The 14,445-nt window shown below is 32.2% G+C and overlaps 1 protein-coding gene across 2 annotated transcripts in view; it reads left to right on the forward strand.

Moving 5' to 3' along the window:
• Positions 1-11,666, forward strand: part of LOC134696481 (intraflagellar transport protein 172 homolog) — a 29,724-nt gene extending 18,058 nt beyond the window's left edge. For both annotated transcript variants that reach the window (XM_063558320.1, XM_063558325.1), the window contains 21 exons: positions 146-290; positions 770-957; positions 1,173-1,308; positions 1,533-1,649; positions 2,764-2,906; positions 3,107-3,265; positions 4,025-4,205; positions 4,623-4,732; positions 5,018-5,153; positions 5,353-5,451; positions 6,069-6,178; positions 6,830-6,893; positions 7,354-7,440; positions 7,747-7,863; positions 8,316-8,426; positions 8,794-9,009; positions 9,412-9,471; positions 9,803-9,901; positions 10,365-10,518; positions 10,866-10,957; positions 11,431-11,666. In XM_063558320.1, coding sequence (XP_063414390.1) covers positions 146-290; positions 770-957; positions 1,173-1,308; positions 1,533-1,649; positions 2,764-2,906; positions 3,107-3,265; positions 4,025-4,205; positions 4,623-4,732; positions 5,018-5,153; positions 5,353-5,451; positions 6,069-6,178; positions 6,830-6,893; positions 7,354-7,440; positions 7,747-7,863; positions 8,316-8,426; positions 8,794-9,009; positions 9,412-9,471; positions 9,803-9,901; positions 10,365-10,518; positions 10,866-10,957; positions 11,431-11,520 — 2,614 coding nt within the window. In that variant the 3' untranslated portion in view covers positions 11,521-11,666. The remainder of the gene's footprint in view (positions 1-145; positions 291-769; positions 958-1,172; positions 1,309-1,532; positions 1,650-2,763; positions 2,907-3,106; positions 3,266-4,024; positions 4,206-4,622; positions 4,733-5,017; positions 5,154-5,352; positions 5,452-6,068; positions 6,179-6,829; positions 6,894-7,353; positions 7,441-7,746; positions 7,864-8,315; positions 8,427-8,793; positions 9,010-9,411; positions 9,472-9,802; positions 9,902-10,364; positions 10,519-10,865; positions 10,958-11,430) is intronic.
• Positions 11,667-14,445: the final 2,779 nt, after the last annotated feature.

The raw sequence follows: 14,445 nt of genomic DNA on the forward strand, positions 1-14,445 counted from the left end.
AGAAACATTTTGCATTACCTATAAATTCTTTACAGCTTTTTATTTCAATAATTAGAATGGTATTATATCATGAAAATTACCTTTTAAATGAAAAAAGATTGAGTTTTAGGTAAGATTTTAATTTTTATCATTATTTGTTTTCCAGAGCTAACATGAAAGCTGTTGATGCTGCCATTGATTCTAGACAATGGTCAAAGGCTGTACAAATCCTGGAGCTACAAGATTCAACCATGTCATCCAAATATTACAAGAAAATTGCTGATCACTATGCTTCTATTGGAGATTATGAGGTATTTAATTGAATACAATCAAATGATTGTGATAATTTAAAACAATATAAAAGATAAAAAAATCCTATGTCTGCGTAATTTCCCCGCTGTATTAGAGTTTGGAAAGTTTGAGTGTCACCACATATAAACTTCATTCTTCTTTGAATTTATCATACACTTTATTAAATGAAGGCATCAATTTTAATACAATATTTCTCCATTTGAGACTTTAATTTTCAATAAAAAAGGGCATGTTGAGCATATAGGATATTTTGAAATAAAATATGAGAGGAGAAATATTGTATTGCAAGCAGCAAATATCAACAACAACAAATAATTATCAATTTTAAAGTCTTTGGCTTGAACTAGCAGGAGGTTGAAACCTCCCCCTTCTACCTTTGGCATGGGGCATAGGACCACTTAAATAGTAATAATTGCTAAGACATACCTGAGATGTTTCATATTTAATATCAATTTTAATATTGTTTTGTTTTATTCAGATGGCAGAGAAGTTATATGTAGAAGCTGGCAGTACGCGAGAGGCAGTAGACATGTATAACAATGCTGGCAAGTGGGATATGGCACACAAGTTAGCTGCTACTTACATGAAATCTGATGATGTGTCAACACTGTATATCTCTCAGGCCAGACAGCTAGAGGATGACATGAAATTCAAAGATGCTGAAAAGTATGTTCAATCTTAAACATTAAAACTAGAAAGTTCTGTTCAATTGAAAACATGGCTTGGAAATCATAATTTATACAGGCTTTCTAATTGTTTATTAAATGTTGCATTGAAAGCATGGTAGAGTCAATCCATACACTTTAAATGACTATTTTTGTACATATTTACTATAAAAGTGAAGGATATTTGTTCAGTGGTTTATTTACTTTCTGTTTTAGATTGTACGTGTCTGTACAGGAACCAGATATGGCCATTACTATGTACAAGAAACATAAGATGTATTCTGATATGATCCGTCTGGTGAAAACCTACCACCCTGACCTTCTACAAGATACACATCTTCATCTGGCTGTGGTAAGTTATTAATGTCTTCCAGAATTCTGGTACAAGTTAATCCACAAAAAATCCCCATATCCTTTCTGAAAATCTAAAATCTTGTGCAAAAAATTTGTTCTTCTGAAACTATAAATGCCATTATAGAACGCATTGAATATTGATAGTAAATTTTCATAAACAGGTTCACAACATACTCTATATGTGTATAGCAGTTTGAAAGTTTTTATTGTTTTAACTTGTAGGAACTACAAAGTGAAGGAAATCTGAGACAAGCAGAACATCACTTTGTAGAAGGGGGAGACTGGAAGGCAGCAGTAAATATGTACAGATCACAGGATATGTGGGATGAATCTCATAGGGTGAGTTGTAAGGGAGTCAGTGTGTACAGATCACAGGATATGTGGGATGAATCTCATAGGGTGAGTTGTTAGGGAGTCAGTGTGTACAGATCACAGGATATGTGGGATAAATCTCATAGGGTGAGTTGTAAGGGAGTCAATTAGTATAGATCACAGGATATGTGGGATAAATCTCATAGGGTGAGTTGTTGGGGAGTCAATATGTACAGGTCACAGGATATGTGGGATGAATATCATAGGGTGAGTTGTTAGGGAGTCAGTGTGTACAGATCACAAGATATGTGGGATGAATCTCATAGGGTTAGTTGTTAGGGAGCCAATAAGTATAGATCACAGGATATGTGGAATGAATCTCATAGGGTGAGTTGTTAGGGAGTCAATAAGTATAGATCACAGGATATGTGGAATGAATCTCATAGGGTGAGTTCTTAGGGAGTCAATAAGTATAGATCACAGGATATGTGGGATGAATCTCATAGGGTGAGTTGTTAGAGAGTCAGTTTGGAGTCAGTGTGTACAGATCACATGAAATGTGGGATAAATCTCATAGAATGAGTTGTTAGGGAGTCCATGTGTACAGATCACATGATATGTGGGATAAATCTCATAGAATGAGTTGTTAGGGAGTCAGTGTGTACAAATTACAGGTTATGTGGAATGAATCTCATAGGGTGAGTTGTTAGGAAGTCTGTGTTCACAGATCACAGGATATGTGGGATGAATCTTATGAAGTGAGTTTTAAGTATGTCAGTGTGTATACCCATTAGGCAATGTAGGATGAAGATAATAGGGTGAGTGTGAAATGAGTCAGTGACTCAGTGTGTTTAGATTAGAGAAAATGTGGGGTGAAGATAACAGGGTGAGTTGGTTGTGATTCAGTGTGTATAGATCACATGATATGTGGGATGAAGATTATAGGGTGAGTTGGAAGTGAGTCAAGAGTGTGCAGATCACATGATATGTGGGGTTAAGATTATAGGATGAGTTGGTAGTGAGTCACGAGTGTGTAGATCACAGGGTATGTGTGGTGAAGCTCATAAAATAAAAAAGAAGATGTGGTATGATTGCTCAATGGAACAACAGAGGGTTGTAGTCATCTTATTATTTGTTGTAGGTTGCCAAAAGTGCTGGTGGAGCAACAGCAGCCAAACAGGTGGCTTATCTATGGGCAAAGAGTCTGGGAGGAGATTCTGCTGTCAAACTTCTCAATAAGTTTGGGTTGGTGGAAGCTGCCATTGATTATGCTAGTGAAAATTGGTAGGTTTTATAAATAATCTTTTTCTGTAGATATGGCTTTTAATTTAAAAACTAAATAAAAGTGGAAATGAGATGACTTACTGGCAATCACCAAATATCTATTTTATGTTGTTGTTCCTAGACTTATGAACTTTTGCTTTTATTATGTGGCTTGACTAGAAACAAAGGTAAAATTGACTTGTATTATGCTGTATTTTCAGTGCATTTGAATTTGCCTTTGAACTTGCTCGCCTAGCAATGAAGAACAAGTTACCTGATATCCACCTGAAATATGCCATGTATCTTGAAGATGAAGGAAAATTCCAGGAAGCTGAAGATGAATTTATTAAGGCAGCCAAACCAAAAGAAGCTGTTCTCATGTAAGTTAGGAAACATATTAGCTCCAGTCACATAATTTTTTGACCTATCTATGTGTATGTTGGCCTATCATAGTTATTGTCATGATAGCACTATATTTTTTTTTATCAGATACTATTCAAATTCTGATGAAGTTTTCCACTGATGATCACATCCTTAGAAAAGTGTAGTAATCAGAAAAGTTTGAAGTTTAGTGTGTAGATAGGGGGTGTGGGCAAGCATAGGAACGAGGGTACCTAAATTGTGTAACCAACTCCTACAGTTTTCAACCAAGACTCTGAAACTTACAAAGGAAAGTTTATTGCACATATAATGAAGTTGTGATCAGATATTATGCAATTGTTTGAAATTTTGTTTTCTTCATTTTCCCAGACTTTTATAATTAGTTTTTAGACTTCTTACCCTACATGTATTTGCAACTACACTGTAAACATTCCAAATCGATTACTCTCAATTATTGAAATCCAGCAATTTGAGACTTTGTTTCCAGGTTTTCTAGACATCCATGGGTTGGGTAGAATAAGTATGTACCTATTTGTGTGTAATTAATTCCCAAATGCATAGTTTTCAACCCAGATCTTTGAAACATCACAAAATTTTCAGTCCAGTAAGGTTATTCATCTTCCACTATGGAAGTGTTTTAAAAGATTTTCCCTCCTTTTTTCAATTTAAATGTATTCAATATACCACACTCTTTTGTTAAAAAAAAATAGAGATCCAATTATACCTGTACATTACACAATATTTTCTACATTAATTAGGTATGTTCACAACCAAGACTGGGATTCAGCACAGAGGGTGGCAGAGAGTCATGATTCTGACTCAGTGTCCGATGTATTGGTCGGTCAGGCAAGGTTTGCTTTTGAAGAGAAGGAGTATGCCAAGGCTGAGTCATATCTACTGAGGGCACAGAGGCCTGAACTTGCTGTCAAATATTACAGAGTAAGTAAAGAGATAAGAGTCTTAAACAGTATCTTGAATATTAAGACATGAGTCCATTGGACAGGGAAATGCCTATAACAATAGATTGATTGGTTTATCATACAACGAATTAAAATGAAACACATAGGATAATTAGCTATAAAAAGTAAAGTACCAAACAAAAAAGATCTTAACATATTGACTAATCTTTCATCAAAACATATATGACATATGGATAAAACCAGTGAGCTATAGGCACAGTTTAATAGATTTTTTATCAAACAATAGGGTTCAAATATGTAAATAGATATATCATATAAAGTTTATGAAATCCACCATATATTACTATCAGTATGTGTGAAAGATCTAACTTGTGATAAAGGATGTGTGATGTTCTAGGTTTGGGATTAATTAATATGTATATTATGATTATTGCAGGAATCTGGCATGTGGCAGGATGCTTTACGAGTGTGTAAAGAATATGTTCCCCACAAATTACAACAATTACAGGATGAATATGACAGAGAGATGACATCCAGCTCTACTAGGTAAAATAGTTCAAATGATGAATGTTTAGAAATCCTAATCTCTTATGAAATAGAGACCGGTCTGTATGTACATTCTTACTTTTGATTACATCATATGTCATTTTAAAAGAAACACAAATCAATGAAGAAACTTATATTTTTTTATACCAGAAATATCAAAAACAAAAAGATTAATTTTCCTGCATGTTCTTGTTGATTTTAGGTGTGTGTGTTTTTTTATATATATAATATTATATTCAAGTTTAGATGAAGAGACATGTATTATAATACTTTTTTTTCCTCCAGTGGATTAGAGGCAATGATACAACAGGCCAGAGAATGGGAATCATCTGGAGAATATGCCAGAGCTGTGGAATGTTACATGAAGGTCACTCCCAAACTCACCAGTGATTTAACTGTCATGGAAAAATGCTGGATGAAGGTAAAATGTCTTACAATGTCATACAATAGAAGTATAGATTTGTTTACTTTTTGTTTTTAATTTCATTTTGCAAGGGGAGGTCATTTATTTTTTCTACATGATTGCTTCTGTGCTTCTGTTTTGAAATTGAATATTTTTATAGTAGGATAAGAAATTGCAATAATAATTTTTTCTTAATATATTTTATATATATTTTCAGGCTGCAGAAATATCTATAAAGTTCCTTGGAAATGAAAGAGCACAAGCTGTTGTAGAAAATGTTGCTCCTAAAATGGGAGAACATAGAAAGTTTAGCCAGGTAATAGCTGAATTCATTAGACTTTCATTATTATAGGGGTTGATCAAAGCTTTATTTAGAGTGTTAATAGATTTTTATGCCCCACCTACCTACGATAGTAGAGGGGCATTATGTTTTCTGGTCTGTGCCTTTGTTCGTCCGTCTGTGCGTCCGTTCGCTTCAGGTTAAAGTTTTTGGTCAAGGTAGTTTTTGATGAAGTTAAAGTTACATCAACTTGAAACTTAGTACACATGTTCCCTATGATATGATTTTTCTAATTTTAATTCCAAATTAAAGTTTTGACCCCAATTTTCATGGTCCACTGAACATTGAAAATGATAGTGCCAGTGGGGCATCCGTGTACTATGGACACATTCTTGTTGTCCATAGATATAAGAAGATTTATTATGAGCACCAAGTAGACAACTCTCCATCCAAGTCACAATTTTCAAAATTAAACCACGAGAAGTCAAAGTATGGTCTTCCACACTGAGCCCTTGGCTTTCACTTAACAGCAAGCTATAAAGTCATACTTACTATAGAAATATCTTGGAAAAGAAACCCAATTTCCTCCTTAGTATAGTTATCTGTGTGTGTATTTTATTTATTTTTTACAACATTATTGTAAACCATTTTAGGCAGCCGAGTTATACCTCACAGTTGACCTGATTAAAGAGGCTATAGACATGTTTATAACAGGAGACGAATGGAACAAGGCCAAGAAGGTGGCAAAGGAATTAGAACCAAGGTAAGCATATCATTTCTGATCAAAGGGGTGTCTAACATTTACAAATATTAACTTTGACTGTCATAAGTGTTTAAGGTTTTTGTTTGTTACTTGATTTTCCTCCAAAAATATAGCTTATAATGCGATAAGTAAAGTTATAAAAAAAAAAGAGACGTTCTTAACAAACAAGTGATACATGTTTATTGATAGCTGTCTTAATAAACAGATTTTTTTTCTGGTAAAAATTACTGAAAGAAATGTTGGGTAATCGATGTATAATGATTTGAACAGATAAGTCTTATATCTAAATAAAGTAAATTTTTCTACTCTTTTTCAGACCGTCTATTAATGAATGTTTTTCCCTGTCAAACCGTAGAAAAAAAATCTTGCTTTTATCATCCAAAATTTCCACTTTAAAAGCAGTGTCCTACTACTTGTATTGTTTACACCTTTGTTCTGAAATCTACAACTCGGAGCCCTTTTTGAATTAGAGGTATAAAACATGGAATGTTTTTGGATCCAATATCATAATAAGTTTCTGTTCTAAATCTAAAAAAAACCCAGAGTTTTACTTGTCTGTCATGTTTGACACCAATGTAAGAAGTTTAACTTGTGATGGTCATGTTTAATATAGTAGCTACATATATTTGAAGATGGATTGTTTAATTACAGATTAGAACAGTATGTTGATGAAAGATACAAGAACCAGTTGAAGGATCAAGGAAAGGCTGATGTGGTTAGTTCAATAAGATCTTGTTTCATCTACATTGCATATAACAAATATACTAGAAGGTGAAATGTTAATGAATCTATTTGTAATTTTGTATTTACAATGTCAGACGAGTAAATTAACAATCTTATTATTACTTGCTGCAGTAAATTAACTCTTCATAGATACCAGGATTAAAAAAAATTTGGCTAGACATATGTTTCTTCTACTATTGACAGTAGACATATCAGTGACGCTTACATAAAACTTAAATAGGTCAAAATAAAGTATGTAGTTGAAGAGCGTTTAGGATCTTTAATTTGAAAAGGTTTATAACCTCAAGTATCAATCAACCGCATGAAGGCTGATTAAAGACAATAAGCTGTCAGTCATTTCAAATTATTGACAACTGTCAAAAGTAAAACTCAAAACAATAGTATAGTTTTAAGAGTTCTTTAATATACATAATGATGTGTTTCTGTTACAGCTTGCTAATGTAGATGTGGTTGGTGCATTAGATATGTATGTGGAGAAAGGGGAATGGGAGAAATGTCTGGAAACAGCTGCTAAACAGGTAATATAAGGGGAAATAACTCAGAAAATATCTATTACCAAGGGGGAATAATCCAGGAAATATCTAATTTTAAGGGGGAAAAGACATCAAGGCCAAAATGAATGTAGATAACTTGTTAGGAGAAAATAAATTAGATAATTGGTTAGGCTGTGAAGAAAAGTCTATTTAATCATAGTGTTCTAACAATCCGTGTCTATTATAGCACAAATCCTTAAAAGAAGGGTTTTCTCAGCAATTTTATACACACCAGTTTCGTAATACCTCAATCCTTGCCTTTATGTTTATACTGATGTATAACTTTTGTAGAGTACCAAAGTTCTACACAAATATGCTGCTCTGTATGCCACTCACCTGATCAAGAATGGAGATAGTAGACAAGCTCTGGATGTGTACGTTCGATATGGAGCTCCAGCATTCCAACAGGTAAAGTCATATTTATAATTATTCAGATTTGATATTATGGTTAACTATGAATTTTATTTTGTTAGATCAAGGAAAGACCACAATACTTGAAAAAAAACTTAATGACATCACACAACAATGCACCAATGTCACAATTTTCATGTCCATCCATGTTAAATTATCAATGAACTGCAGGAGAAGTTATTCACCAACGTCACAATTTCCATGTCCATCCATGTTAATTTATCAATGAACTGCAGGAGAAGTTATTCATGAACTATTGCAATGTTTAATTGGCGTAAAATATAAAAAAAAAATTTTTCATAAAGGTTTATTATTTAAATAAATTTTATTTTGAAACAAGGAATACATATTTGTTTTCTTAAAGACTGTTATGTTTTCTTAAAGACTGTTATGTTTTCTTAAAGACTGTTATGTTTTCTTAAAGACTGTTATGTTTTCTTTATTTTCAGAATTTTAACATATATAAGAGGATATTTAGTGACATCATAAATTCCAGAGATTTAAACCGTCCAGAAGCTTACAAAATTTGGGCAGATCTTAGAGATGTGATGTTTGATCTGGTATGATTTTATTTTCTTATGGAAATATCATTGTTACTGAGAAATCGTATGGATTGCAATGCAGAATAGAAAGTCCTCTAAAATCTTATATATATATAAAAAAATAAAAATAAAAATAGATAAAAAAAAAAAAAAAAATAATAATGTTTGAGATAGTTACTGGCCTAATGTGCTTATCTTTGAATATACCAATGTACCATTATAAAGAACTATCATTATGTTATCCTATATCTTGATTTAACAATCATTACTTTTTGATAAAAATAGAATTATTGGATAGCTAAAGAAATACTTGATATTATAAGAAGTGTAATTTATACCTGAGGCAGCTGGTATACTTGTATTAATTTTACTACATATATTTCAGTGTGAAAACATGTCTAAGTCATCTGATGCTAACTCGCCACCTCATCAGGAGTTTGAGTCAATGTTACTCATAGCACATTATTACGCCAATAGATCAGCAGCAATGGCCCAGAAATCTCTGGATTCTATTGCTGCTAAGTTATCTGTCTCACTACTCAGACATACAGATGTTATACCAGCTGACAAGGCTTTCTTTGAGGCAGGAATGATGGCAAGAGTAAGTTTGTCAAAAAAAATTATGTATTTGTGTTCTTTTTTCGTTTTAATATTTTGATATATCGCAAAATTACAATATTAAGAAATTGCACATTGATATTTGATATACAAATGTGTATGTAGCTTTTTCTAAAATCACCATAATCAAACACATTTTAAATCAGTCTTCAAAAATCATTGTAATAAATGCACCCGTTGGTGGCCTTCGTCTTTTGTCTGCTCTTTGGATGGGTTTTTGTCTCTTTGACAAATTCCCCATTTCCATTCTCAATTTTACACAATATTTTCTGAATTTACAGTTGTATAATTCTATTATCCTGAATGTTATAGTTTAATTAATTATATTTTCATCTTTGTGTTATATTGTGAGAGAATACAATGTAATGTCTATGTTATATTTCAGGCACTAGGTTGGGAGAATATGGCATTTGTGTTCCTGAACAGATATCTAGATATATCAGAGGTAGTCTACTTTTAATTATTTTTTTAAGGTACAAGAGTATACTCTTGTTTTTAGTTGATAGTTGAACAATCTGTTTACACACAAAATATCATAGATCTACTGCCAAAATGATTTTTGTTGTTGAGATTAAATTTTGTCCCGTTTGTGTTATGAATAATATTTCATTGATAAAAAACTACTAGGTGTAATTAACTTTTAGCTGAAGAAGACTTAGACTTTGATCTATAATTGCCTTGGATGAAGAATTGTATTATTGACACTCATATCACATCTTCTTATATTTATTAGAATTGAAGAGTTTATTTAATTGTACTGAATGTTTGAATTACAGGCTATAGAAGAAGGATCATTAGATATGTTGGACCACAGTGATTTCCAGGATACAGATATACCATTTGAAATTCCACTACCAGAGAAAGCTCATCTCACGGTACATTTATTTTTTCCACAAATTTATTCCATTTTAATTTATACTTCATAATGGTGCAAGTGATACTGTAAGCCTTATATATGATCAGATTTATTGTATAGTGTTTTGAATAAGATGACGTCTGTTTGATTGTACAATGATCCAATATTTACCATTAAAAATAATGTCAATTTATGGCTGAAAAGGAGAGGTTAAAGATACCAGAGGGACATTCAAACTCACAAGTCGAAAATAAACTGAAAATGCCATGGCTAAAATAGGAAAAGACCAACAGACAAACACATTTATTAAAATATTATACAGTTATCCTATGTAGAAGTGAATACGATAATGTAAATAAAGGCTAGTAAAAAGTCTTTAGGCACCATGTATGTTGACCTTTGAAAGTCCATGAAAATTATTAAATAACCCAAATTATAATTTTATCTAAAAGTATTACATAATCAATATATTGTGTATTCAGAGTCAGCAGCATGAGGAGGTTAAAGAATGGGTCCTTGCTGTTTCTATGGATCAGAAAGTGGAACAGATTCTCCCTAGGGATGAGAGAAATTGTTACGAGGCCTCCCTTTTAGCTCCAGATACTGGTGTTAAGTCACTACCATGTGTCATAACAGGTTAGTTTGGACCTCTTAAAAGCTGATAAATCAAGTAAGAACCTCTTAAAAGCTGATATATAAAATATGTTACTGCCAAACGCCAGAATTTTTTTGCTTTTGTACTTGGTAGCATAGGTTACTAGTAGTAGAGGCTTTATGGCAGGTTATTAATGCAAAACACACATTTTTTAAAAATGTGTTCTAGCATATGTATCAACTAAACTTTTTACATAGTACATGTACATTTGTACTAGGATTGATCTAAAATGAGATTTCTTTAGTATTTTTTTTATTTCCAGCATATGTTTATTGCGTGTTTTAATTTCAGTGAAAAACTCTAATAAATGTTCACTTTATACTTCTAGGTTATCCAGTACTAAGAAACCAAATGGATTTCAAAACCCCTGGACATGTAGCAAACAAAGATGATTGGAATAAGTTCCTTATGGCAACAAAGGTAACTTATATATATATAGTAGACAAACATTCAAAAGTGAACATTTATCACATTTCCAAAACAACTTATAACAAAAATTATTTCATCTGTTTATGTTGTGAATTCAGAATGTGTTGTTCAAAAAAGAAATGTATATCAAATTTTATGCAATAATAGGTATGAATTTTTTATTCAAATTAAATGGTTTTATATACAAATACAAATAACTTTATTTTACAATGAGATCCCCAAAGGAGCAGAAATATAAATTCCAATACAAGCACAAATTATACAAAACACAAAATTCAATATCGATAATGGTACAATATATTTATATATTTCTGCATTTTTCCAAAAAAAATCATATTCTTGATAATTATACTCCTGCAAATGAACACTGCTCCAACAAAAACTAGATCACAAATCATCTTTTTTAAATAAGAAGTTCCACTGTATATTGATCATTTAATGTTATGATGTATTTTATTTTACAGGTTTCCCACAGTACAGAACTACAGGACGTATTGAAGTTTGTTGGAGCGTGGTGTGGTGCTACACCTAATCCTAGTTATTCATTCCAATAGACAATACAAAACACATTAACTGTTTGTGATGATTAAATTATTTGTTATCAGTGTTATATGTTAAGAACTCTCCGTCCTAAAAATAAATACATTTTTATGATAAATATATGTGATATGGTTATGCTATTAAACAAAATTTATGTGAATGATCTTGTTTACTTTTTAATTTACTTTTTAATTGTTTTTGTATTTTATGAATACATTTTGTGTGCACATGACTCTCATTTAATCCTATTACACTTTGTGCCAAACCTCAGTCAGTTTGTTTAAATTCAAAAAATAAATAATGGATACCCACTAGCCACCTTAAGTTGATATGATCAGTTTAACTGTCCAGTATTTTTTGTGATCCTGTCATCCTATGTAATTATTCCTACTTCTTTTATGGTGTAAATGTCAAGGAAAAGTAATATTCATACACTGCCTTCAATAGAAGGGTCAACATAGTTTATAGTCTGTCTTCCCATTTGTTTGTCCATCCATTCCTCATCAGGTGAAATTGTTGGTTTTAAGGTATCAGAGTTTTCAACCATAGAAATCTGATAGTTGAAATGTAGCGTTGTGTTCAAATGTTCAAATCTATGATTAACTTATAAAATCTTGAGCATTATAAAACATTGATGAGTATAACATGTTCTTTCTGTACTCAAACTTACCATTATAACAGAAAAATGATAGGGTTGTTTGAATATCTATTGCTGACTGCTGGAATCGTTTAAAGAAAAGATGTGAACAACCTTACCCTGCATTGTGCTCACCTTGTGTACCTGAGTTCAAGGGTTAGAACCCAAACTATGTCAAACCAGTGACTTTTGATATTTGCTGCTTATTAGCTAGACCCTTCGTATTACAGAGTATGAGGTAAAACTGGTAACCTTAAAGTCTGATTAATGTTTCCTGGTAGGCGGACATGTATTGAAAACTATCGCCTGTCCCAATTCAGGAGCCTCTGACCTTTGTAAGTCCTGTATTTTTTTTAATTTTAGTTCTTTTATATGTTTTGGAGTTTATAGATAGAAGGAGATGTGGTATAAGTGCCAATGAGACATCTCTCCATCCAAGTCACAGTTTATAAAAGTAAACCATTATAGATCAAAACAGATCTTCAACAGAAAGCCTTGGCTCACACCGAAAAACAGCAAGCTATAGAAGGCCTCAAATATTACTGGCCTAAAACCACTTAAACAGGTAAACCAACAGTCTAATCCACATAAGAAACAAGAACACTTAGGAACCACATCAACATACATTAGTATAACATCCATTTTCACTGAAATAGTACACATTTTTATTTGAGGGCCAGCTGAGGGTGGGGATTTTTCTGCTGCATTGAAGATCATTTGACTGTTCTCTGCTCTTTGGTTGGGTTGTTGTCTCTTTGACATATTCCCCATTTCCACTCTTAACTTTATAACACTTTAAAATCTAGCTTGAGTGTCGGCGAAGTATAACATCAAGGTTCATATTATTCATCTGGTGACTGTTTTCTTCATTTTACCTCTTCAGAAATTTAATAAGAAAATATAAATATCACAACAATGTGCTAAATATATAATTGAAGACCAAGTTTGTGAATAAAGATGTCCATAATGTAGCATTAGAGAGCTGAAAAAAAATAGCCCACAAGTCTGTGTACTGAAGAACATGCTGATGTGGATGCTAAAACATACATTCTGATCTAACCTATTTCATAAAATATTTGCATAAAAACTTTCAAAATGTATCTACTTTTATCATGTAACATACTTTCAACTTATAGATTGGGTAGAAAGCAAAGGTGTGACATAAATCACATGGGCTGTTGCATATCACCACAAAGCAACAAATATATGACAAGAACAGTTAGTTCTGAAGTTGAAATAAACTAAAATAGTTAAAAAAATATCACTTGACCAGAGCCCTTACACTTCTGATTGACACATTGATATGGAGGTTTATTGATGAATTCTTCACTTAATGATTGCATGCATAAATATCTTCATCATTAAGCTTTTTTTTTCTAATCAATAATATATACAAAGAATTATTCACATAACTGAACACTGATTCAAGTGAAATTAACATTACATATCTTATTTTTATATAAAAAGGCCATCACACAATGTAAAATTTAATCAGATGCTCCTTTTTGTTTGAACCACTCACCTAGATATAATTTTGCTTTAGAAGCCCCAAAAATATTTTTCGTTTTTGGGTTATAGTTAGTGAAGTAGATCTTGCGTAGAAAATCTCTGAAAATCTTACCCTTCTTGAAGAAGTACAAAACAAAATATCTAATAGTTGTAATGTTAATCTTGACCTTTATGTGGTGTTATTTGTAATTTTCTGATCACATCTGCATCGAAGTAACAACACTTGTTAATGGTATTCAAAGCCACAGAGCATATTTGGCAAGTTTGATTTTCAGTTTCTTGAGAATGTTTTGAAATTGGACCTTTGTAACTCTTAGTTTGCCCCTGATGCCATATTCGACTTCATCTTGGTAAGTAACTTTGTTTTCATTTCATTTCATCTGTTCTTTTTAAAAAAAGAGAAAAACAGTGAATATGAAGTTTCCCTTGCCCTTTAAGAGTTAACCTCAGCCTTATATTGCGTCAATTTTTAATGTTCAAACCTTGTGAAAGTAACAGTTCTTGAAAAATAACAATGGTTCCCAGATGCCAGGTGATAGCAATAGGTCACAGAGTCTTTACGTCCAAGACAAGCAAAGATTGGAAAGTTTTAATAAACACTGAGGTTTTCTTGCATACCAAACACAGACGAATATTCCAACAATCAACCAAAGGGCACAAAAAAAAAATGATTCAGAAAAGTGTTCATGATTTGTAAGGATATTTTTGCTAAAAACAAAAGTTAAAGACTATACCCAGCTTAATTACCCTTGGATTAAAGCTGATTATGTATTTTTTGCACATCGTCGTTTGG

This window comes from Mytilus trossulus, chromosome 1, assembly GCF_036588685.1.
Source record: "Mytilus trossulus isolate FHL-02 chromosome 1, PNRI_Mtr1.1.1.hap1, whole genome shotgun sequence".
In the NCBI taxonomy this organism is placed as follows: Eukaryota; Metazoa; Mollusca; class Bivalvia; order Mytilida; family Mytilidae; genus Mytilus; species Mytilus trossulus.